Raw genomic sequence first — 22,733 nt, forward strand, 5'->3', positions numbered from 1 at the left:
CCAGCTACTCAGGAGGCTGAGGCAGGAGAATCGCTTAAACCTGGGAGGTGGAGGTTGCAGTGAGCTGAGATCGCGCCACTGCACTCAGCCTGGGCAACAAAGTGAGGCTCTGTCTCAAAAACAAACAAACAAAAAAACCCCACCAAAAACCAAACCAAATCAAAACAACAACAAAAAGAAAGCAAGCAAGCCATGATTAAAGGCTAGCCAAGAATGAGATGTGAAGCTGAATCATTACCAAGGAAACCTCCACCAGATGTAAGATCACCGGATCGTGATGACTCACAAAGGCTAGTGATTGTCTCCGTTAATTATTTAGCATTATGGATGCCTCAGAATCTTCCAGTATTAACCAGGACAGAGCATGTATCAGAATTCCCCCACTACTTTTGCTGCAGATTACAAGGTTGGGTTGAGTGTTGTCTTGGATGCTCCATCTCCATTTCCCAGTGTAATGTGCTATGATGTTAAGGCCAGGCTTTTGGTCCTTGCTTGAGAGTCTGCCTTTTCCTATTAGGCATGGGGGCTCAGATGCACTTGGTGCTTGGTGCAAACGAAAAAGGCCAGGGGCATGGTGTGGAATGGTTCTCCAGCCCTGTCACTAAGTACAGGTCTGCTCTGCCTCCCTGCCCTCCTTCTCCCCCACCTCTTATACCCAGGCACCAACTGCGCCTGATAGAGTTTTAATGGAGTATCTGAGAGAACATAGTAGCAATCAACCCTGACTGGGCTTTCTTTAGCTGTAAAAAGTGTCTTATTAAAACTTTGCTGACTTTACCAGGATCGCCATGTTTAATGAGAGGCCTCAAAGAATTTGAAAGCAAAAGATGAACAGAGGAAAAAAGTCACAAGCTGTAATCACCATAATTACACAATCCCACGATGAGTTGAAAGCAGCCCTGGTGAAGCCCAAGAGAGGAGGGAGAGTCCTTGGCAATCGGGGTGGTTCTTAGGACAGCTGGAAAGAATGTGACATGGGAACCCTTCCCTTTCCCTGAGCTAGGCTGAGGACAAGTCCCCTCGGCAGCGCCCCAGAGGAGGGAAGCCAGGGTGGGGGCACAGTTTCTCCTCAGTCTGAGACCTCTGGGGGTATGCCCTGCTCTTGGCCAGGCTGAGGTGGTTTTTTGTTTGTTTGTTTGTTTTTGCAGGGGGGATGGAGTTTTGCTCTGTCGCCTAGGCTGGAGTGAGGTGGTACAAGCTTGACTTACTGCAACCTCCACCTCCCTGGTTCTAGTGATTCTCCTGCCTCAGCCTCCTGAGTAGCTGGGACTACAAGCATGCACCACCATACCCGGCTCGTTTTTGTAGTTTTAGTAGAGACGGGGTTTCACCATGCTGGCCAGGCTGGTCTTGAACTCCTTGACCTCAGGTGATCTGCCAGTCTCAGCCTCCCAAAGTGCTGGGATTACAGATGTGAGCCACCATGCCCGGCCGGCTGAGGTGTTTTTGATGTCAGCTCATTTTCCTGGAATCTGGAACTGGCATTGGGTAAAAGGCAAGTGACTTTATGATCCTTTTTGCTTTCAACACAACACCCTTTCCGGATGGGAACTATGACAGGACGAGCTTTCTTCAACCTCAGGCCAGGACGTCCCACGCACATGGCCACCCTGGCTGTGCTGGGGCTCACTGCACGATGGCCGCCAGTGCCCTGTGCCAGCGAGTGCCTATGTCCTCCACTTGCTGACCTCCTTTCAGACATTCGGGGGAAGAGAGCCCTGTTGCCCAGAGCCCAGCTGCTGTGGCAGCAAATGACAAAAAAAAAAAAAAAAGGCAAGGATGACATGTGAAGGGCAGTAATTCACCTTCCTGACAGTTTCTCTTGCTTTGAGTGTGTCATCCTGTGGCTTTTTCTCCCTCAAGGTAGAATCTAGTCTGAGTCTTTTGGATCCCTCTCCTCCGATCTCAGCAAACTCCCTCCCTATAATTCATTCTCCTTTTCCACGACTTATTTATAAACCACAGAATGAAATGCAGTCAGGTCCATTTAACAAGTATTTGGGGTAGCATAGAATTCTGCTTGCAAAAGATCATGGGATCCGGTGTAGAAACCTACTCTGCACTGTCCTTGGCCATTCAGCTTCTAAACGCCTAGGCAGGGAGCTCATTGCCCTTGGAGGGGACATAGTCTATTGTTGGAATATTTTGTTATTGTTAGAATGTTTTTAATATCTTCTTTCTATCTTCCAGCCATTTGTTCTAGCCTTGCTCTCTGGAGCAATCCAGAAATGTCCACTCTTGAAGACAAATGCAAAGAGAGCTCAGGTGGCCATCAAGTGTGCTGGAAGGCTAGACATTTTTACTCCAGCCTCTTCCGACATGGCTTCCAGGGTCACCTTCTCTCTCTAGGTTCTTCTCTCTGAATTGTCTCTAGATGTTAAAGTTGCAGATAATGTGGGGGCTTAGAACCAAGACTTCATATTGCTTAGAGCAACAAAAAGCAATGGAACACTTTTCCTTTCTCTGACCATCCCACTTTTGTTACAGAGCCTAAAGCTGCCTTTGGAAAGCAGCTGCCTTCTGCACTTGCTTACACGAGGCTTGGAGTCAATTACAACCCAAGAACTTTTTTTTTTTTTTTCCCCCACTTGATTTTTAGGAAAGGCTACAAATGCCATCCTGTAGTTGGGAAACCAAATTTAAAAAAAAAACACACACACAAATATGATCTGGTAAAATGCTATCTGTTTTTGACCCATCATCCTGCAGGAAATGCTTTCCAAATATAATTCCGTTATCTACCAGATGAGCCACACTTTGCAGGTCTGGATCTTTGAATGTGGTTGGAATGTTTGTCTCTTCATCCAAGTCATCAAAAGGATATTGGCTGAACCCTTGTGGCCCCCTCAAAGACTGCCTTTCCAGAGGACGTAGACGGATTAATACACCCTCTCACCTGCCATGAAGGTGCTGAATATACTCACTTCACCTACATAGGGGCAAACAGGGAAGTGGAGGTGAGCAGGGGGAGGGAGGAAGGAATGGACTTTGCTTTCAACCTTATTGTGCTGCTAACAGGCCACATATGAGTATTCTCTGGAGCGGGGAATGTATTTTTTAAGGTTACCCTTCTACGGTAAGCCAGACTGCCATGGGGGGGTGGGGCGCGTGGAGAGAATCTGCCAAATATTACACCAACGAAGCCCATTCCCATTTGTGGCCATGGTGCTGTTGCTCAGGCTGAGAGGATGTGGCCATGATTAGGGGGCATGGAAGGACCGCTGGTGGCTCCATGCTTCCAACCCCGTCTCACCTTCCCACGCATTGGGAAGCCACTAAGCAAACACCCAAGGGTCTTTCTCTCATCCACCTTTGAGCAAACATGACAAAACTAAATGTCCCACTGCTCTCAGTCCTTCTAAGCACCCCTCCCTGCCCGCTACAGTGTCCCATTTAGCCACACTGCGGGAGGACATTTTGTTTTTGTTTTTGTTTTTGAGACAGAGTCTCACTCTGTCGCCCAGGCTGGAGTGCAGTGGCGTGATCTCGGCTCACTGCAAGCTCTGCCTCTGGGGTTCACACCAATCTCCTGCCTTAGCCTCCTGAGTAGCTGGGACTACAGGCGCCTGCCACCACGCCAGGTTAATTTTTCGTACTTTTAGTAGAGACGGGGTTTCACTGTATTAGCCAGGATGGTCTTGATCTCCTGACCTCGTGATCTGCCCGCCTCAGCCTCCCAAAGTGCTGGGAATACAGGCGTGAGCCACCGCACCTGGCGGGGTGGGCAACATCTTACAGGTTATTCCTACCTATGGACAGGTATCCTGGCCTCCTTCCAAAATGCCACGCTTTCCTAATAACTCAAACCCAGGACACTCATTCACTATTTTATAAAGGCGAAGCATCCCCAGTTGCTTCCACCAGGAGCTCGTTTTGGGGGGACTTCCATGGTGGCGGGTTGTGGGGGGTTCTTACTTCTTAGCCTGTGAGGTTCTCAGATTTGAAGCTCTCTGACTTCTCTTTGAACTTTCCAGTCTGGACCACAGGCAGAGTTGGGTCTCCTCTCCTTGACCTTGACATTGGCAGTGCTGTCCCCTTGTCAGACACCTGCCATTGGATGCTCTCTCTCTGGGCCCTTCTGCTGCAGTGCCGCTGCTCCCTGGACAGGACTGAGGCAGACTCTGTCCTAGGCAGAGGCAGGCATCCTGTCTTCTGAGTGGTCGGCCTTCCCGCTGTTTATCCTATGGGGGGCCCTACACTCCACTCTCTGCCTTCTCACCAGGCAAGTGGGAGCCCACACAGTTCCCATGGGGCTGCGCGAGGATGGCACTGGGGTCTGACTGCACAAGTGACAAGCAGCATGCCAAAACCCCACAACCCCATCAGCCGCTCGTAAAGCGAGAATGCCTTTCCTGAGAGGGGATGGGAGGAAGGCACCGCCATGGAGAACGCCTGCAGGTCACCTCCCAAAATAGATCCCTGCTTGGCATCCACACACTTTGCCCCCAGCCTGCCTTGCTAGAGACTGGCAGGGTACGCGATTTGGATCTGAATCAGTGGCTGTAAACACACAGCTGTGTCTTTCTGCCTCAGAGGATTTGATTTTCACTTGACTGCTTGGCACATTGGGGTCTGGGGAAGGCAGGAGAGGGCCTGGGCGGGGGGTGAGGGAGGGCCGGCCAGGGAGAGCCAGGAGCAGCTGCCCGCACCGGGCCCTGATTGCCCCACATGTCCATAAGGTGAGTCACCAGTGGGGTTTTTCTCCAAGCGGGCACTCCGTGGGGAAGGCATTTTGGCTGCTTTTGGCGGACAGGTTGGACCATCAGCGGGAACAGCTGGGGGTTCCTCCTTCCAAGGGAAATGTCGGGGTCTAGCGCCCAGTGTCTCAAAACTGACAACCAACTTGTGGCCCTTTTTGATAAAAGTCTCAAGACTCCTCCCTGTCAACCCCATGAGGAGCCACTTTGTCACTGTCTTCTCTGCACCCACCAGCCATGCTGAGCCTGTTGTTTTACATTTTATAGTTTATAAAAAATACTTTTATATTTTCATTTTCCAGCTACAAAACTATAACAGTAAATACGCTTTTCCTAATTTCACACAGAGCCAAGATAAAAAGCGAAGCATAGAGGAGTTGTAACCTGGTCTTAACTACAGACTTCACCACTGATTGTAAACAGGATAACACTGTCTCTCATACTCTTATTTCCCATCTCTAAAAGAGGACAGTGACAAGCTGACCCGGGGTTCCCCAGGGAACCGGAAAGCCTGGTAGCAGGTGAGCAGCAGAGTGTGCTGAGATTCCCAAGTGCTCACATTTCATCCCTTTCTATACCCATCGGGCCCCTGAGACCCCACAGTGCATGCAGTGATGTGGCAACACCGACCCTGGTATCCACCTTTCTGTCCAGCTGACCCCACCTGACACACACACAGCTGGGCATCCAGACCAGAAGGGCGGGGACTGCAGAACTAGCAAGCCTGAAGGGTGTAGGGCACTCACCCTGTTCTCTGTGAGTCCTCCCTGACCCTCCAGCAACTCACCATGGATGAGTGAACCCTGAATAACTGAGCAGGGCCTATGGTGTAGGTGTGGGGAGCTCAGGGCACTCAGTTCTCCTGCCAGTGCATGTCCAGGCTTTGTAAATACACCCAACTCAACGCTATCCACGGTTTATTTCCCAGCCTCACAGGCTGGCAGGCACTTCTGAATCAGGTAGCTAACTGGGCAGGAAGGCAGCTCCTCTCCCATTCTAAGGAATGAGTCACATAACTCAGAAATCTCAGGACAGAGGGAAGCACAGACCCGGAGAACACCCCTAGCTGGAAGGGACCATCGAGATGACCTAGTCCAAGTCACTTCAGAGGAGAAAACCAGGGCTCAGAGAGGGCTAGTGATTTGCTTGAGGTCACATAGCTAGCAAGCTGAGGTTGGAAGCAGGAGCCAGTCTGCAGGGGGGCTGCTGAGGTGTCTCAGAGTCCCAGGACATGCACTTGCTGCTCGAGAGAGGCAGGTTTCCGTGCTTTCCTTCCCAAACACTTCGATGGAAGTCTCCCTCCAGCTCCAGCCGGGGCCAGGGTTTCACTGCAGCTGGATCTCAGCGCTCTGAGATGGGAGAGGCTGGCACTAATGTTTGTGACCCAGTGGTCCCAAAGGAGTCCAAGGACTGTTTGCAATAAAAACTAACCCTTTGGAAAGATTTTTAGCCAACTGGCCTTTGCCAGAGGCATGGAAAGGTTTCAGCTGAGGTCAAAGCCCTCTGGGGACTCTGCTGAGTCTAGGTATTTGGGAACTCATTCCACCAGGGTGCAAGGCTGTTCCCCATGAAACCTGGAGGAGGAGGGGGAAACAGCATCGTCCTCCCCGGGGCAGGAGCTGCTCCTGCTGCTTGGCTGACTGCCCTGGTTGTCTGCCTTCTCCCTCCCCTGCCAAGAGCCTCAGCCCTCCACTTCCGGTCAGCACCTGGGCCTGGAGCTGGGGGTTTCTCTCTGCAGAGCTGCCTGGAGCGGGGTGGTTGAGCTGTTGACTTCTTGGCTCTCATTAGCTCTCCTTGGCTTTTGGCAGGGGAAGGAAGAGGGGGAGGGAAGGAGGGGGCGAGGGAGGCTGAGTGGCAGCTGGCTCCCAGAGCTTCCCGCTCCCCATCTGACTTGCCTGCTGCATTCCTTGGCAGGCAGGACAGGAAAGCCTGTCGCAGAGATGCCACCCATCACGTGCCAAGCCTTCTGAAGCTTCCGGCCCTTCCTGCTGCAATTCCAAGGAGCACCTTGGCAAAGCTAAACTTCGATGCTCTCTTAGGAGGTGGATGAACGCCTGGTCCTCCTCTCCCCTCTCCTCCGTAGCCTCCAGTGCTTGCTCTGGCACCAGCAACCCCATTTTCTATCTTTGGAGCCCAAGGCTGGAGCTGATGAAGCTCTTAAGAGGGCAGGTGAGGTTTCAACTGAGTGCCCAAAGGTACCCAGGGTGGCCGACACCAGCCTCACTTGGGGTTGCCATTTTCTCCTAACTTCAGTGCTATCACCCTCTGTGGCTATTTCTGTGGAACTAGACATGAGGAGCAAAGGACTTTCTCCAGCTTCTCCTCTCCAGGTTGGAGTTCTCACCAGATGGCTTCAGCCAGTATCTCAAAAAAGGAGCTGCTCCTGTGGCTTAGCTAAGTGCCCCATTTCCTCTCTCCCCCTCTCCCTCCCACACATGCTCCTGGTCCTCTGTGTCAGAGCCAGGCCCTCTGTGGTGAGGCCCCCAACCCACTGTGGTAGACTCTGTGGAAGCTGAAGGAACAAGCACACTTAAGAGAGAGCAGGGGGTTGGGCGTGGTGGCTCACGCCTGTAATCCCAGCACTTTGGGAGGCCGAGGCAGGTGGATCACTTGAGGTCAGGAGTTTGAGACCAGCCTGACCAATATGGTGAAACCCCGTCTCTACTAAAAGTACAAAAATTAGCTGGGCATGGTGGCGCGTGCCTGTAATCCTAGCTACTCGGGAGGCTGAGGCAGGAGAATTGTTTTAACCCAGGAGGCGGAGGTTGCAGTGAGCCAACATTGTGCCACTGCACTCCAGCCTGGGAGAGTGAGACTCTGTCTCAAGAAGCAGTGGGAGGGTGAGCGTTTTAGCTCTGGCCACCTTCATGCTCCCATTGTCCTCTGTCAACTGCAAAACCAGGAAGACAGCAGAGAGTGGCAGGCTGGTCATCACCAAGCAACAGGAAAGAGCCTTCAGTGAGAGAAGGCACCTCCTCTTCTTGGTCAGTAACGATTGAGACTTCCCATCAAAGAATCTGAAGAAGAGCTGGAAGGTGAAGCAAAGGCAACCACAGTGACTAGCCAGAGTTCTCCTACTGTGGTTTTCATATGTGACAGCCACTGTGAAAGGAAGCTTCCCCGTGAGCAGGATTAGGCAGAGACAGGCTCCAAATCACAGACCTGAGGCCATGTATGGGGGGCCCTGGAGAAGCTGCTATGTGTTACAGCTCTTTCTGAAACTGAGGCTCCTTGGACAAGGGCGGTCATGTACAGTGGTGTGGGTTATTCACTGCACAAGGGCAGGTGAGGATCAACAGGGGCTGAAACCCAGCCTGTGTTTTGCCTGGCCAGCTGGGCGTCTGTGGGGCTGGGCCCACCAGAGGGAGTCTTGTTTTCCATTTTGGATGAACGTGCATTGTAGGCTAGTTGCATCCTGCTGTGGACTTCAGTCATGTTTAGTTCAGAACCTGGGCCTACCTTATCAAATAAGCAGGGTTTGTGGTCTCAGTCTGCAAAATGACAGAATGCTTAGTACAGCATCCCCAGACATTTGCTTTGTATATCCAAGTCCTGAGTGACCTGGAATGAAGCTTGCATTGGAAACAGAAGCTCACACAGCACTTTCTCTATTGACTGGGGAGTGCCAGGCCCCTTCGGCACCCAGACTAACATGGCCCTAAAAGCTTCCATGAACCATATTAAACATCTCCTTAGGATCTCATGGAAAAGGGGGCATGTGTGGTCCTAACAGATAATCCCTCTATGTCATGGCATGACATAAGACTTGGAAAGAACAATTTGTTTTTTCCAAGTGCTTCTCTTCTACCAAGAAAAGAAAGGACATTGGCATGTTCTGGGGAGAAATTCTGAATTCAGATTCAGTCTTGACAAGCCTCCAGCTGAATGAGCTATCCAATCACCTGGATCAACTTTTTTTTTTTTTTTTTTTGCCATCAATTAATCCTAAATGGCAATTGGCCTCATGTCTTTGGTCCTTGGTCCGTGAGCTGCCCCGCTTCACTCCCCGATTTCCATTATTAGCCCCATGACGTGGGTCATGTTCTACACGTCTTTTCCAGCAACACGGGAATGCTATTGAACTAGCCCTCCATTTAGTTTTATAGTTTGCAGTATACAGCAGATAAAACATTCACGTAGATCTTCTCTTAGAGAAATCAAGTACTTAATGCATATGGTATTCAGAGAATGGCTATCAAATTGCAAGGCATAGTGGTTGGTCAGTTAGTTCTGTTTGATGAGACCACTGGGCTGTTGAGACCAGATTCCTGGGTTCCAGCCTTAAGTAATGTGAGAGCCAACACATGGGTCATATCCCCAAACTTCTATAGCCATGGGCCACATCCCCAAACTTAGCCACATCTTGTGGGGGTATAGTGTCACCCCAAGAGCATGAAGAGCATGGATGGATAGCAATACATCTCCACCACTGGAACCCCAAATTCTGAATGCATCACCTATTACAGTCTCTTGTTCATAACAGAACAGCAAAGAATTTAGGAACTCAGGTTTTTTTTTTTTTTTTTCCCCCCCAGTTTGGGCCTTTTATCCATACCCTCAGGAGCTTCGGATACTTTTCTCCTTCAGCTCGCCCTGAAACTCTCTCTGGAAGCTCTCCCATGTGTGCACTTTAGACACTTAGGGGTGTCGTGGTGGTTTCTTGTTCCAAATGCTTTGCTGACAGACCTTGGAGAACCCCCAAGCCAACACCACTTCTGGGATGAAGGGAAATCAATAAACGCTCCTCACAGAGCTTCGGCGAGACCATTCTTGCCTTTCCTGATACTCACTTCTCTGGAAAAACAGCCTGAAGATGTCTGGACGTTTTGTCCAAGTACCAGGCTTCATCTCTCGCACCCGCGGCCTGCACGGTCACCCTGAAGAGCTCCCGGGGGGCTGTCAGGGCTCCGCTTACAGTTTGTACCTGAGAGCCACAAGCACCCTTGGCTTGTCAGCAAAATCCCTAAACATCCTCTACCTGCATAGTAACCAGGCCTCAAAAGAGACAGAGAGAGATGGGATCCCACTACCTTCTCTCAGGCCATCGTGGAGCGAAGGAGGTCCCAGAGGCCTTGCCTCTGACAGCCCTTGACAGCTTCTTGGTGTGCGGAGCCACATGGCCATGGCAAGCCAGCCATGAAGACAGACGAGGCACCCATGGGCCTTGTGTTCTGCACGTTCTGATTTCTCATGAGGAAAGGCCCACAGAGAGGGAAGACTGAGGAACGGAAGGGATGAATACCGATGTTTAATTGCCACCTACTAGAGTTATTTGATGTTTACATGTAGCAAATTCAAGATAATGTTTAAATGCACTTAAAATGCATCTAGCTATGACAGGTAAATGACTAGGTTGCTTTCAACCCAGGATCCTTAGACTTTTCCTTGAAAGGATGAAATATGTATACCAGTCACACAGTAGTCAGGGTTTACAAGGATTTTCCTCTTCAACAGAGGTGGAACAAAGGCAAGTCAGTATCAATGGGCTGCCACCCTTTGGGAGGGGAATGTGGCCTGTTCCCTGCGTGGGACCCCTGCTCCCTGGTTGCTATCTTGGTTCCCTCTGGTTTGATGTTCATGTGATAGGACGGCCCCACGATTCAGTGGGATTGAGTATTTCTTGTACACTGAGCTCGTCATTCAAATCTTGGGGCGACCAGCATCGAAAGAGGGGATTGGCCTGTGTTGTTCTACAAACCATGGTTGAGAGTCTCAGCCATGCACCCCAGGGAAGAGCCACGGACTCCCCACTCCTGCCTGTTGCCACGGCTGTCTTTATGTGCCACTGTGGGGAGCTCTACCACTCTCTAGATGGGGCATACCATGAACCTGTAGGAATCTGAAGCCCATCTTTACCCAGCCTGTCAGAATCAAGGCCTGAGGAGGCCGGTAGGACCTTGCCCCCCTCCCCACCCCCTCCAGGGGAGTACCCAGGACGCCGCAGGGATTCAGCTACTTCCCTCCTCTCCCTGTCACACTGTGCACATGAGGCTGATGGGGGCTGGAAGGGATTCATGCAGAGGCAACTAACACACACGCCAGCTAGGCCACATCACCAGGACCCATGCAGCACAGCCGCTTTCTGCACACAGCAAAAGCCACCTACACAGCAACATTAGCTCACGACCTACACCGGCGTGACTGCCAGGGTTCACAGAGGGAAATTTGGCTTTTTTTTTTTTTTCGATGAGCTACGGTTCTGAGCCAATTTATTTCATGGTATAGTTCGATGGCTTCTCCCTGGGCTGCTGCAGAAGATGCACAAACCGCACAGCCCCGAGGGCAGCAGAGTCCCTCCTCCTCAAAGCCCTAAACAGAAGATCAAATGCCCAGGCCTGAGGCTGGGCAATCAAGTGTGCACCTTCTGCAGAGGGAGCCGCTTGCTCTTTTTGCATTTTCATCCCTAGAAGAGAAGCTGCAGACACTCGCAAAAGAAAAGAAAAGGGCTGAGTCAAGGGAGAAAGCACTGGACTCCCTCCCACCCCAAAGGAAACAACAACCAAAGGGGGAAAAAAAGAAAGAAAGAAGAAAGAAAAAACCAAAACCAAAATCAAAAGAAAAGTTGAGGGAAGAAAACCGACTGAACTTACCACACTGCGAGTGAACTTTTCTAGGGAAGTTCTACGACCTTGCTCACTTTCTGGCTTTAGGAAAAACAAAAACAAAAACAAAAAAAAAGGTAGGGAGAAAAATACAGAAAAAAAAAATCTTCAGCTTACACGTGGTTTCCAAACAGCAGCAGCCGCAGCTAAAGAATAACAAAAACCAAAGCAAAATGGGGTGAAAAGTGGGAAAAGAGAAGCAGCCAGAGCTGTTGGAAGAGTCAGTGGGAGAGACAGAAGACAGAAGCCCACGGGAAATGGTGCCACCTCCTTGGAGCAGCGAGCAGAGACGGGGCTTTGCTTCTCCAGGGGCCGTGAATTGTGCTTGCGGGGCTTGGATCAGAACCATCACGACTTTGCACAGGACCACAGTTGGTGGGTTTGAGCAGCTTGCTTGCTGCTTTCAACCTGCTGTGCCCACAGGCAGGAGTCCTGGGGGTGGGGGCCCCAAGTCCTGACACAGAACAGACTAGCTCTGAGGGCCAGCGGGGTGTGGGAGGGACGTCAGGAAGTGGCTGCTGGGGAAGTGAAGTCATCTACTCGTCCGTGAATCTGCCTTAGGACTGTTTTCTCTCTCGAGATTCCCCTGCCCAGAGGCGGCCAGAAAGATTGCTAACTTCAGTGACTTCCTAGTGACCGTCGTTCTGTGTCCTTAGAGCAAGGAGGGTCTACTCATAGCCTTTGCCATGGACAAAGGGTCTAGGGTCTCAGAAGACAGTAATATGGGGATTGTTCTGAGAAACAGAAAATGTTTTCTCAGTATCCAAAAGGTGACCTAACACCTGCCAAGATGTACGTACAACAGGCTAGAGGAAGCTCAGAAACCATTGTGGGGAACTCTTAGCTGGGGTGCCCAGAACAGGGGTGAGGAGAGGCAAAGCCCTCGAATGTCCTTCCAGGCCTAGCCTCCTTCTACTACAGGAGGAAGAGAGGTATGGGGTGCTCCTGACCTTCCCTTCACCCCACATTTCCTACCTGCAGGGGTTCCGGGAGAGTAGAATGACCGCCCAAATACCTGCTAGTATATCCTGGAGCCCATTCCAGGGTCCTGAGCCCGAGGCTGAGAAGTTCAGAGAGTGCACACACTCACATAGACACACACATACACCCAGCAAATAACTGAAATGAGGGAGCTGAAGAGGCAGCCTGGTGTCTGTGGGTGTGTGGACTGTGCTGAAAGCAGAGGGGACAGGCCAAAGGCAGCCGCCTGTGTGGATGAAGTCGGGGGACTTCCTTGGAGCTGGGCCCCTTGTCAGCTCAGCCAGCTGCCGGAAGACAGACAGGAGGTTGCAGAAGGAAAATAAACACAAATGACACGCCACCACAGAGTTGGGCTGGGCTTTCTTCTTGCACTAGGAATGGAAGGACTCATGCTTGGCCCTGGGTACCAAGTCTATTCTGGGGATGGCAGGACTCAGCTTGAACCCTGTGGCCAGCCTGGGTGGCATACACTCGGCTCAAGTCAGGCCAGCCCTGGGCCCTGCAGCTGTCATTCTCGGCCTATCATTCTTGTCCTCTGGCTCACAGAGGGTGGCCACTGCTCTGGCTCACTTGGGCTCCTCTGCCTTGCACTGGCCATTGAGCTGCCTGGAAAACCATCATCATTGGTACTGAAGTTTCCTAGAGTAGCCCTCAGGACTCAGCTCACCTACGCCCTGAGAACCTGGTTCTTCGGTGTGACTACCATTTATTTTGAAAATATTAGAAAAGAGACTGAATTAGGGATGAAGGATCAGAAGGCTGTGCCTCAAGACTCCGTCCAGGTCAGTTCTCAGCAGAAAAGTGAGGCCGATTCATATTCCCTCTCTCCACTGGAGGTTGCGAATCTCACATACCTTTTATGACCTGGATACGGTGAACCCGTCCCTGAAATTGGAAGAATACCCTAGGCCTACCTGAAAGTGCCGAGTTACAAATCAGATCCACACGTGGAGACTCTCAGGAAGAAATAGAAGGAGGAAGCACATTTTGTCACTGTTTTGGGAAACAACTCGGTGTTGAGATGTTGTTGGTATCTGCAAGGGCTTTCTGTCTCAAGAACATGCCTTACTCCGGGAGCTGGGAGGATAATCCTAAGGAACTTTTCCCAGACAGGTTGCCAGTTCCTTCCTCACTCGAATGACCTCCTCTGAGAGGCTTTCTTCTTGGAAGGGAGGATCTGTAACCACAGGGTCTGCACACAGATCTGCAGGGTTTGGGGTGCATTTTTCCTTTGTGTTCAAACCCACAAGGAGAATGAATGGCCTCTAGCTTCTCTTCTTCAAGCTGTGTAGACAGGCCCAGATTGGTCAAACTGACAGAGCCTTAGAAAGTCGCCAAATTGTGATCAGGTCAGGTGTCTTGAGCCACAGAAAATAAGGAAAACTTACTTTGACCTTCACCCATGAGATCTGGGCTGGAGTTATCAAAAGTTCCTGTAACTTTTCTTTCCTCTAGTTCTTAGAAAAAATGGGCATTAGAGCCATGTGTGAGGGCGTCAGCCTCCTCCAAAGGAGCCCCTCCACTGACATCCTCCATCAGGGGAGTCGACAGGAGGCCAGGCTCCACACCGCCCATCACGTAGCCACACCTGAGGGGAGGGATGCAGGAAACCCAGAGAGCTGGGCTGCTGACAATCGGGATGCCCCAGAAGTCCTCTTCCCTTTCTCAGACTCTATGGCCTCTTCCCAGGGCTACACAAGGGCAGGAGAGCAGGGTATGAACACTGTCCAGGACTCTGGAGTTGTGTGGTCCCAACCAGATACACAGACAGGATCCTGGCACATGAGGGTGACAGCACACAGAGAGAAGGCTTGCGTGGCTGAGAGGCAGCCCAATGGAGAGCGTGTGATGGGCAACCACGTGCTTAGGACCTGGGGCCGGGAGGCCAGGAGGGAGAAGAAAGGGTTGCATGTGCTCCTAAGTGCTATGGCACAGAAGTCATGGGGTTTGGTGCAAGTTGAGCCACACTTAACCACACATGGGCCTCAGATCAGAACTGAAAAGCACAAAGGGTGGGCAGGTGTACTGAAACCAGGAGCCCTCTCTCTTGCCCTCTATTACCTTCCTGGACCCTATTCTCCTGCCTGCTCTTCCTCCACTCTTCCCAGGACTCTAGCTGAGTTCATCCCTGCTTCTGTCACCCCTCACCTGCATGCTGAGGGCCCCTGCGCCCCAAATCCGTGACTCTATGGGCTGCAAGGAACTATGGCCGAGTTCTAAGGAGAAGGAAGAAGGAGCTGGGTGCAGTTACTTCTTGGTTAAGAGAGAAAGGCAACACCGTGGGGCAGGTGAGGGAGAGGAAAGGGGTGTCAAGGAGGGAGAAACCCCAGGATGACTTCAGGTACTTGATCATGCTCTTGAAACTGACAAGGCTTTCTGTCCAGTGAGGGAACTGCCCCAACCCTGGCCTCATACTCCTCTCTGGGCTGGTCAGGGAGAGAAGTCTGAGGTGAGGGGGCTGGACTTTGCAGTGAGGGGCTCTCTCCGGTGTCCTAAGGGTTTTACATGTGTTACTGCCAGCCCTGCCCTCCTATGCTGAGCCGCTGTGGCCTTGGCGTTTTGTCACCCTATGTACCCACCCCCTACCCCACCATGGGCAGGACATGCAGCGAGAGGCAATAGGGATGAGGCAGGATGCCCCATCCTGGACCTTGCAGTGGGGCTGGGGTGGTGACAATTCTAACTGTTTTCTATTAGAATGGGAGCAGATAGAGAAGGGAAAGAAGAAAAAAGGAAATAAATAAAACCCAAGGGATGATATTCTCATTTCAAACCAGCAGCAAGCAGCAGGCAAGAGTCAACAGTGCTAAGAAGAGCAAGCCTGCCCTTCCCAAAGATACCTTCTTCTTGGCCAGCAGCAAGTCCTGATAAGCATTTGACCGGAGGAAGCGGGCATAGCTGTCACTCTTCATCAGCTTGTAGATGTGCTCCTGGGGAGGAAGGTGACAAGGAGACACAAGGAAGGGCTGTCAACCAGTGCTAAAGAACATTACAATCCAATTGATCACTGTTTTGGGGAAAGAGATGAAGGAACCTAGGTATGTTTGCGTGTACCTGGAAGAACTTGCAACATGTCCCACCCCCTCCCCCACCAAACTCAGAAGCACCAAACAAAACATATGGGCTCTATTAGAATAAAAGATCCCTGAGGATCATGTCCCAAAGGATTTGTAACTGGGCTTGAGTGCCATGTTGGTGTGCTTAATGATTAAAACCAGACACGACAATGAGGAGGAACAAACTGTTCTTCCACCTAACAACTTGGATGAATCTCAAGGGAATTAGGATGAGTGAAAAAGCCAAGTTCCAGATTATAAACCATATTATTTCATTTATGTAACAGTCTTGAAATGACAAATTATAGAGACAAAGAACAGATTAGTAGTTGCTGGGCTTAAAGATGAAGGAGGAGAGGGAACGAGGGAGGTGTGGTAATAAAAGGCAACAGGAAGGATCTTCATGGTGACAGAATGGTTCCGTATTTTGACACATCTTAACACATGTGATAAAGTTGTATAGAACTAAATGCACACATACATACATGGGGCACAAGTAAAATTGGGAAATATGAATAAAATCAGGGGATTGTAGCCATGTCAATATCACAGCTGTGATATTGCACTATAGTTTTGCAAGATGTTCCCTTTGGGGCAAACTGGGTAAACAGCACATTATTTCCTACAACTGCATCAGAATCGATGTGTATCTCAAAATAAAAAGTTTAATTTAAAAAAACAGGCAATAATGCAATTGGGTCAGTTTGTGCATTTCAGGGCCACAACCTCGTCCTGGAAGGAGTTCTTGGCAACCACATCACAGGATATGTAACTAACACCCAGGAGGCGTAGGTACTGCAGCAAGGTGCCACCTCTTCTCGGCTCCCAGGGGCATCTGTTATACATTCTGGCCTTGGCCAATAATTTCACCCCTGATTTCCAGCTAATTCCTAGAAACTTGCGGTCCCTTCCAAACAGATCTGTCCCCATCAAGGGTAGGAAAATCCTGGTCCATTAGAAAAGAGGACTTGTCAGTGGACAAAATATTATTTATCCATTGAAGTGGAATTCAGCTCAGCTGCATAGGAAAGCTTGGCTGTTCCAAGACAGAATGTGTTAGGAGGGAGGTTGGCCTTCACTGGGGATGGTGGGCTCGTTAGTTAGTGGCTGTCCTGATGGAAGAAGCATCTTCTCCCATGTATGCTCATTGTTCTTCCCACGAAGCCAGACAAAGGCCCTAGTGGTGAGGGGAATGGAGAGCTGGTCAGGGAGGAGGAGAGTGCTCAGCTGAGAGGCAGGACTGGTCATTAAGGATCTCTTCCTTGGTGCTCTTTCCAGGGAAGGGACGGAAGGAGGAGGCAGAGACCTCCTATCAGCTGGGGGACACATTTTAGAGATGTCTGGCCAGAAAAACCCAGAGCAATGACAAGGATTCACCAAGACTCACTCCTTACCCAGCACAAAAGAAAGGGAGAGCACAGTAGCCAAGATATGGAATCAACCTATGCGTCCATCAATGAATAGATAAATGGGTAAAGGAAATGCAGTATATGGGCATAATGGAATACTATTCGGCATTAGCAAAGAAGGAAATCCTATCATTTGTGACAACATGAACAAACCTGGAGAACATTATGTTAAGTGAAATACAGGTACAGAAAGACAAAATACCACGTGTCTTCACTTAAGTAGGGAGAACTTGGAGATATTGTGGGTTTGGTTCCAGACCACCACAATAAAGCAAGTCATAAGAAATATTTGGTTTCCCAGTACACATAAAAATTATGTTTACACTATATGGAGTCAATGATGTGTGCAATAACATTATGTCTAAAAAAACAAGGTACATACCTTAATTAAAATTTACTTTATTGTTAAAATACTAAGGATCATCTGAGCCTTCAGTGAGTCCTAATCTTTTTGCTGGAGGAGGGTCTTCTCTTGATATTGTTGGATGCTGACTGATTAGGGTGGTGATTGTTGAAGACTGGGGTGACTATGGCAATTTCTTAAAAATAAGACAATGAAGTTTGTTACATCCATTGACTCTTCCTTTCGCAAAGGATTTCTCTGTAGGGTGTGATGCTGTTTGATGGCATTTTACCCACAGTTGAACTTCTTTCAAAATTACAGTCAATCCTGTCAAATTTTGCTGCTGCTTTATCAACTATGTTGATGTAATATTCTAAATTATTTGCTGTCATCTCGACAGTGTTCACAGCATCTTCATTAGGAGTAGATTCCATTCTCAAGAAACCACTTTCTTTACTCTTCCATAGGAAGCAACTCCTCATTCACTAAAGTTTTATCATAAGGTTGTAGCAATTCAGTCACATGTTCAGGCTCTATTTCTAAATCTAGTTCTCTTGCTATTTCCACCACATCTGCAGTTACTTTCTACACTGGGATCTTGAACTTCTCAAAGTCATCCATGAGGGCTGGAATCAACTTCTTCCAAACTCCCATTAATGTTGATATGTTTACTTCTTTCCATGAAACACGAATGTTCTTAATGGCAACCAGAAGGGTGAATCCTTTCTAGAAGGGTTTTGATTTACTTTGCCCAAATCCATCAGAGGAATCACTCTCTGTGACAGCTATAGCTTTAGGAAATGTATTTCTTAAATGATAAGACCTGAAAAGTTGAAATTACTTCTTGATCCATAGGCTACAGCATGGATGTTGTGTTAGCAGTCATGAAAACAACATTAATCTCCTTGTACATCTCCATCAGAGCTCTTGGATGGCTTGGTGCATTGTCAATGAACAGTAATATTTGGAAAGAAATATTATTTTTTTTTCCTCAGCAGTAGGTCTCAACAGTGGCCTTAAAGTATTCAATAAATCATGCTGCAAACAGATGTGCTGCCATCGAGACTTTGTTGTTCCATTTATAGAACACAGGCAGAATAGATTTAGCATCATTCTTAAAGGCCTTAGGATTTTCAGAATAGTAAATGAGCATTGGTGTCAACTTATAGTCACCAGCTGCATTACCCCTAGCAAGAGAGTCAGCCTGTCCTTTGAAGCTTTGAAGCCAGGCAATGACTTCTCTTCTCTAGCTATGAAAACCCTAGATTTATCTTCTTCCAATATAAGGGTGTTTACACTGAAAATCTGTTGTTTAGTGCAGCTGCCTTCATCAATGATCTTAGCTAGATCTTCTGGATAACGTGCTGCAGCTTCTATATCAGTACTTGCTATTTCCCTTTGCACTTCTATGTTATGGACTTGAACCAACCTCTGCTAGCTTCAAACTTTTCTACTGCAGCTTCCTCACCTCTTTCAGCCTTCACAGACTTGAAGCAAGGTAGGTCCTTGCTCTGGATTAGGCCTTTGGCTTAAGGGAATGTTGTGTCTGATTGGATCTTCTATTCAGACCACCGAAACTGTCTCCACATCAGCAATAAGGTTGTTTTGCTTTCTTATCCTTTGTGCGTTCTCTGGAGTAGCATGTTTAATCTTCAATAACCTTTACTTTGTATTCACACCTTGGCTGTTTGGCACAAGCGGCCTAGCTTTCAGTGTACCTTGGCTTTCAACATGCCTTCCTCACTAAGCTTAATCATTTCTAGTTTTTGATTTAAAGTTAGAGACATGTGACTGTTACTTTTGCTTGAACACTTAGAGACCACTGCAGAGTTATTAACTAGCCTAATTTCAATATAGCTGTCATTTCAGGGAATAGAGAGGCCCAAGGAGAGGGAGAGAGATGGGGGGAATGGCTGGTTGGTAAAGCAGTCAGAAAACAAACACACACAACATGTATTGATTAAGTTCATTGTCTCATACAGGTGTAGTTGGGCACCCCCAGAGCAATTACAACAGTAACATCGAAGATCACCAACCACAGATCACCATGAAAATATAATCATAATAAAAAAGCTTAATGTTGCAAGAATTACCAAATTGTGACACAGACACAAAGTGAGCACACGTTATTGGAAAAACGGTGCTGATAGACTCACTTGATGCGAGGTTGCCACGAACCTTCAATTTGTAAAAAACACAGTATCTATAAGGCATTGTAAAGGGAAGTGCAATAAAACGAGGTGTGCCTGTATATGGAATGGAAGACAATCACACTCACAGAAGCAGAGAGCAGAATGGCAGTTCTACCAGGGGCTGGTGGGGAGTAGGAAGGACTGGGGAGACATTGGTCAAAGGACACCACATTTTAATTAGAGAGGGAGAATAAGTTCAAGAGTTCTCTTGAACATCATGGTGACTAGAGACTGAAGTTAGAATCAATATATTACATACTTGAAAATTGCTAAGAGAGTAGATTTTAAGTGTTCTCACTATAAACAATAAGTGTGTGAGGCCATGCATATGTTAAATGGCTTGATTTAAACATTCCACAATGTATACATATATCAAAATTTCCTGCTGTATACCATAACTACATACAACTTTTACATCTCAATTTAAAAAATAAACAAAAAGAAAGTGAAAGTAGAAAGCAGAAAATGTCTTGGTCACATGTGAGGACCTCTTGGTTTCATCTTTGGTTGGAACCCAAGGAATCTTGTTTTGGGACTTATTCTTCCTGAGATACCCTCATATTTACAAAAGCAGGGGAGTTACCCAACTAATGGGAATAAACCCACTGGAAGGACTCAAATGAAATTAAACAGTGGCTTGGTTCTTTTTTTTTTTTTTTTTTTTGAGACAAAGTCTCGCTCTGTCACTCAGGCAGTGGTGCGATCTCAGTTCACGGCAACTTCTGCCTCCCGAGTTCAAGTGATTCTCGTGCCTCAGCCTCCTGAATAGCGGGGACTACAGTTGCACACCACCACACCCAGCTAATTTTTGTATTTTTAGTAGAGATGGGGTTTCACCATGTTGGCCAGGCTGGTCTCTAACTCCTGGCCTTAAGTGATCTGCCCATCTGAGCCTCCCAAAGTGCTGGGATTACAGGCGTGAGCCACTACGCCCGGCCTCAAATAGTGGCCTGGTTCTGATACTACTTGGATAGTTCAGACGTATTCTGATTTAACAAACTTAGTGTGAACATACTTCACTCAGTGTTTTTCTGAAAATTTTAGTCAAAAATCCAGCTCACTCTTAAGTGCCTTGAGGAACAGTATGTGTTTATCTTTTACAGATGCATAGTGTCTAGCACAGGGTCAGATGTTAGTCGAATATACATGTTCACTGAAATGTCTGTTGGAATTTAATGTTCAGCGAGTTTACTGGCTCCATACTTGTTTGGGTTTATGACTGCATCAAATTCCTGCTCTCTGCACAGAAGGAGAATGAGGATTACACTCAGCTCAGAGGAGCATGAGTATCTTGGCTCAGCCATCCCTAATGGTCTTGGAGCCCAGGCTGAGGGGTATCATTGGTCTTTGCTTTCATTTATCATCTCTTCAAATTGTTCTAACTGTTTTTTTTTTTTTTTTTTTTTTTTTTGAGATGGAGTCTTTGCTCTGTTGCCCAGGCTGGAGTGCAGTGGTGTGATCTTGGCTCACGGCAACCTCCACCTCACGGGTTCAAGCAATTCTCCTGCCTAAGCCTCCCAAGTAGCTGGGATTACAAGCATGAACCACCATGCCTGGCTAATTTTAATATATATTTTAGTAGAGACAGTGTTTCACCACGTTGGCCAGGCTGGTCTCAAGCCTCTGGCCTCAAGTGATTCACCTGCCTCGGCCTCCCAAAGTGCTGGGATTACAGCCATGAGCCACCACACCCGGCCAAATTATTCTAACATTTAAAACATAGGTACAAATGTTAGTCCAGAGTAAAAATGACACATTGTCTCCTTGTATCAGGCATCGCTTCTTTCTGGCTGACAGAGCCAGGTGGCTCCTGAGTCATCTGGAAAAGCCTATCATAGTGCCTGGACCCTCTCCAGACCCTTCTTCAAAACAACAATTCCCTGCTTCTTGTTCTGACTTCTCAAAGGAATTGAAATCCCCAATCAATATCTCACAATACCCCTCTGCTGCCCCATGAGCAGTGAGGAAGCCTCTCCTAGCCAGCTTTTCTGGCTCAGCAACAAATTTCCCCTCTGATCCAGCTAATTCCTATAGACTCGCTGTAGGAAGGAAAAGCCTGGTTCATGAAGAGAAAGAACTTGCCAATCAAAATAGAGCAGGATAAAGCAGACGCCTAAACATTGAATCAAAATAATATTCAGCAAATAGTTATTGAGCATTTACTAGGTGCCAGGACACTGTGTCAGACACTGAGATAACAGCCTGAATAAGACAAATAGGTCCCCAATGTCATAAAGCATAGATCCAACTAGGCAAGATAGACTTTGCACAGAGATGCATTTAGCCAATTCTGCTAGGGGCTGCAGAGATGAAGTACAGGCAAAGGGTATGAATGGGTGTACTCGGGGATGACATATCCTGCTACAAGTGGGGAATGGTGGTCTACCAACCAGAAAGATTCTTATCAAAGTGGAAAGATCTGAGTAGACAGACAGAAATATGTCTCCTAATTCTGTGGGAATTGCTGGGAGGGAGGGTCTGGTCTTGCAGCTTCACAGTCTGATCTATCAGAGGAGAAAGACAATCAAGGGGCAAGGAGGAAAGGGCAGCAGAGAGAGGTGGTCCATTCTCAGGAGGCCCATGTGGTCAGAGGAGCAGTTTAGGCACCACTCCCATCTTCTCCATGGCATATGGCCAACTCCAAAGCCAGATACCAAGGTGAGGATGTTGGGGAAAACATGAGAGGATAAGAACACAACCTATTGGAGGATGAATCCTGTAAAGTGGTCTCACCGTGCCAACCCCATTGCTAGCCCTTGACCACCATTATAACAGCCTCAACCACCCTTCAAGGGAGCAACCAACCACAGCAATAATAGCAGCTCCAAGGTGCCGGTCTGAGAAAAACAGAATCTGAGAACCTCTGTGGATCTCTCACACCCTGTACAGACCTCATGGCTTCAGCCTCCCTCTGGCCTGGGCCTCTCTTTCCCACAGCCTAGGGATCTGTGACTCTTTCCTGCCCTGCAACTCCTCCCCCAAGCAACAAAATGCAGCCTTTGATGATCCAGTTATGGAACTGTGTTCTTTCCTCCTTGCCAGCTTTGTCTAGGAAACACAAAGACAGTAAACAGGGGGTGGGTGAACAGAGAACTGAGATTTTTCTGGGAATGAGAATTAAGATTGGACTCAGGGTCTTTGGCCATTTCCCAAATGCAATGAGTTTATCTCTGCCAGGGACAGCAAGTGTACAAAGCTCTTGGCAGTGACCTCTGCTGATTTATGGGGGTGCTGATTTGTTTCCCCTATTCTGCAGACAACCAGTCTTAAGGGAAATGTATATTCAGAATCTGCAAAGTGCAAGGGAGTCACTGGCAAAACCAGCCAAGCCAAGCCCCTGCTGAGAGTAAATTCCTAAAGGGATGGAGAAAAAGCGCGCTCACTTGCTCGCGTGCTCTCTCTCTTTCTTGCTTTGTCTTGTCTTGTTTTATTTTGTCTTGCCTTATCTTCTTC

The 22,733-nt window shown here is 48.4% G+C and overlaps 1 protein-coding gene across 12 annotated transcripts in view; it reads right to left on the reverse strand.

Moving 5' to 3' along the window:
- RGS6 (regulator of G-protein signaling 6) overlaps positions 1-22,733 on the reverse strand; it is a 676,386-nt gene that overhangs the window by 15,456 nt on the left and 638,197 nt on the right. For 6 of the 12 annotated variants that reach the window (XM_011983129.1, XM_011983124.1, XM_011983130.1 and 3 more), the window contains one exon: positions 15,121-15,210. In XM_011983129.1, the coding sequence (XP_011838519.1) occupies positions 15,121-15,210 (90 nt within the window). Of the gene's footprint in view, positions 1-11,287; positions 11,342-15,120; positions 15,211-22,733 lie in introns of all 12 variants that reach the window. The other 6 variants (XM_011983121.1, XM_011983127.1, XM_011983120.1 and 3 more) reach the window with 2 other exon arrangements.

This window comes from Mandrillus leucophaeus, unplaced genomic scaffold (assembly GCF_000951045.1).
Source record: "Mandrillus leucophaeus isolate KB7577 unplaced genomic scaffold, Mleu.le_1.0 Scaffold246, whole genome shotgun sequence".
Lineage (NCBI taxonomy): Eukaryota > Metazoa > Chordata > Mammalia > Primates > Cercopithecidae > Mandrillus > Mandrillus leucophaeus.